Consider the following 2425-nt stretch of genomic DNA (forward strand, 5'->3'; position numbering starts at 1 on the left):
TGTGCGTGTGTGTGGGGGGTGTGTGTGTGTGCAACTTTAGTCTTGTGTATGTGAGAGAGAAACATTTGTGTGTTTGTGCGAGTTAGTACAGTGTATGTGTGCGAGAAAGATAAAATGTGTGTGCGTGTGTGACATTTTAGTAGTGTGTAATGTGTATACGCAATTTGAGTATTTTTTGAGTGCGCTTGAGTTTTTTGTAGTGTGTGAGAGACAAAACAGATTTTGTCCTAAACGGCCCCTCATAAGTGGGCATTCCTTCTGTCCAAACTTGTGTTTGTGAAAATAATTATTTTTTTTCTTCATGTTCTGTCCAGCATTTCTGGCATACTGTATTCAATTCAATTTATTGATATAGCGCCAATTCACAACAAGTTTCAGCTCAAGGCACTTGAACTGGATGAAAAAATAACTCTGTTCTGACACCATGTGGTATTGTTATRGTAAATAATAAACAGCTTTTACCTGTAGAGTGTTTTATCAAATCCAGAGAATTTCATACACACATTCAGACAAGGTGGTGAGCTATCAGCTATGGCTACTACATTACAGCCAAAGCTGCCTTGGGGTAGTCTGATAGGCAGCCATGCACCAGTGCCCCCTGGTGGCACCAGCAGCAGGGAAGGCGGTTGAAGGATGTTGCTGAAGACATTCAGGTCCATGTTTCCTGATCACTGTAGTGAAATCTCAGCAGCTGATACTTGTGAGTCTTTTTTCATTAAAAGTTCCTGTGTGCTAACAGTTGGGTGAAGGCTCAGAGCTGCAGCTTTGTGACTATGGCATGAATGGAGATGTTTTTGTAGATGTATGAACATGAAGGACCACAGAGAGGCAGGACCTGTGGGAGCAGCCAGATACTTCAGGGTTGATGAAGCATTTTCACACAAATGAGCACCTGAATTTGTTCATATGCCTGATAGAAGCAGGTCAGTGTTTAACTGTAGTTTTTTCCATTTGTTTTTTGGTTTATCCACATTATTTAAGACTTGAGGGAGTTTCCCTTTGGTTGGCCTTATTTGTAACTCTTGGATCAAACTGTGTACTTGTTTTCTTTTTGTGTTGTCTTGTAATTGTATATTTTGCACTTCTCTGGTTGTCTGTGTTGTCATGGAAATATCCGGACTGCCTGCTGCTTCCTCACACTCATCATTAGACACTGAAAGAGAGTTATGAGGTAAGATGCTCTCCTTCAGACTGTGTGAATTTACTGACTGATCAGACAGTAGATATGTCTCATCTCAGAAATGCCTTCCATATGAACATTTCTTATTACTTACTTACTTATCACCATTTGGAATTCTTGACTCCAAATGATCCTCAATCATTCATTTATTCATTCAGTCATTGTTGGTGATAACACCATATCAGATATCACTTATAAGCATAATAAATAATAGAAACAGCTAAATCTACTCTATTTAAATCACGTCTTATCTACAAATCTCAATAAAGTCATTGTTAGCAGAGGACTCATAAAGTTTTAGTAATCAGGCCAAAGTGGAAAGAAACAAACCTTTACTATGTCAATGTATTTTTTATGTATTTCTAATATTTCTGTCGATASTCAGATTCTCGCCAGACGTCAGTAATGACATGAGTAATCAGCACATAGTGGCCTTGTCACTTGGAAAAAAAAGATTTCTATTTCCTAAATGAAAGAACAGGGAAAGAGAAATTTGGGTAACATTGTATTTGATAGGATGTGCATAAGACTGAGGTGACGCTTGTCRTGAAGATGTAAGAGTTTTCATGAATGTTTATGACTGTTGCTGTGATGTGTCATTCGGTAAATAGGGATATTTTTTACAAGCAGATGCATTCTAATATGTATTTAATCAATCATACATCACAAGAGATCAGGTTGAAAATGACCTGTGATCATCTGACCATCTTGGTTGTTTTTCACATTTCTTATGTAGCAGAAATTCAGTAAAGTTGAGTATTGATCTCACTACCAAAGACCTTAAAGACAGAATATATTCCAGATAAAATTAGAGTAAGATTGTCTTAATAGATGGAGCCACAACCAGCTGTCAAACAACAGAACAGGACACAGACATGTTTGAAAAACAGGCATGACCTGAATAAAAATCTCTCTGCAGCAGGTGGTAGAGACACAGGCAATTTATTTACTTTAACAATGGGCTTTGTATGAAATGACAACAGTAAAGAAGCCCAGCAGATATGGCAGCAAACCACTCATAATTTCATCCTCAGTCTTAGACTTGAATTTTTTGGTGCTTGTGTTTCTTATAGGATGTGCAGGCTTGCACAGTGGACATGTGGATGACCTCGGACAGCTCCAACCATCCTGACAATAAGACCAAGAACAGATACAACAACATCTTGGCCTGTGAGTCCAAATCAGTTCAGTACCAACTGGTTCTACAGACCTTACAAAGAACAAATGTGGTAAAAACACGTGTGT

The 2425-nt window shown here is 38.3% G+C and overlaps 1 protein-coding gene across 5 annotated transcripts in view; it reads left to right on the plus strand.

Moving 5' to 3' along the window:
- The window catches only part of ptprz1a (protein tyrosine phosphatase receptor type Z1a), a 122974-nt gene that overhangs the window by 98410 nt on the left and 22139 nt on the right, over nucleotides 1–2425 (plus strand). For 4 of the 5 annotated variants that reach the window (XM_017305392.1, XM_008410944.2, XM_017305394.1 and 1 more), the window contains 2 exons: nucleotides 1151–1171; nucleotides 2254–2350. In XM_017305392.1, coding sequence (XP_017160881.1) covers nucleotides 1151–1171; nucleotides 2254–2350 — 118 coding nt within the window. The remainder of the gene's footprint in view (nucleotides 1–1150; nucleotides 1172–2253; nucleotides 2351–2425) is intronic. The other variant, XM_017305393.1, reaches the window with a different exon arrangement.

Source organism: Poecilia reticulata, linkage group LG6 (genome assembly GCF_000633615.1).
Source record: "Poecilia reticulata strain Guanapo linkage group LG6, Guppy_female_1.0+MT, whole genome shotgun sequence".
Classification (NCBI taxonomy): Eukaryota; Metazoa; Chordata; class Actinopteri; order Cyprinodontiformes; family Poeciliidae; genus Poecilia; species Poecilia reticulata.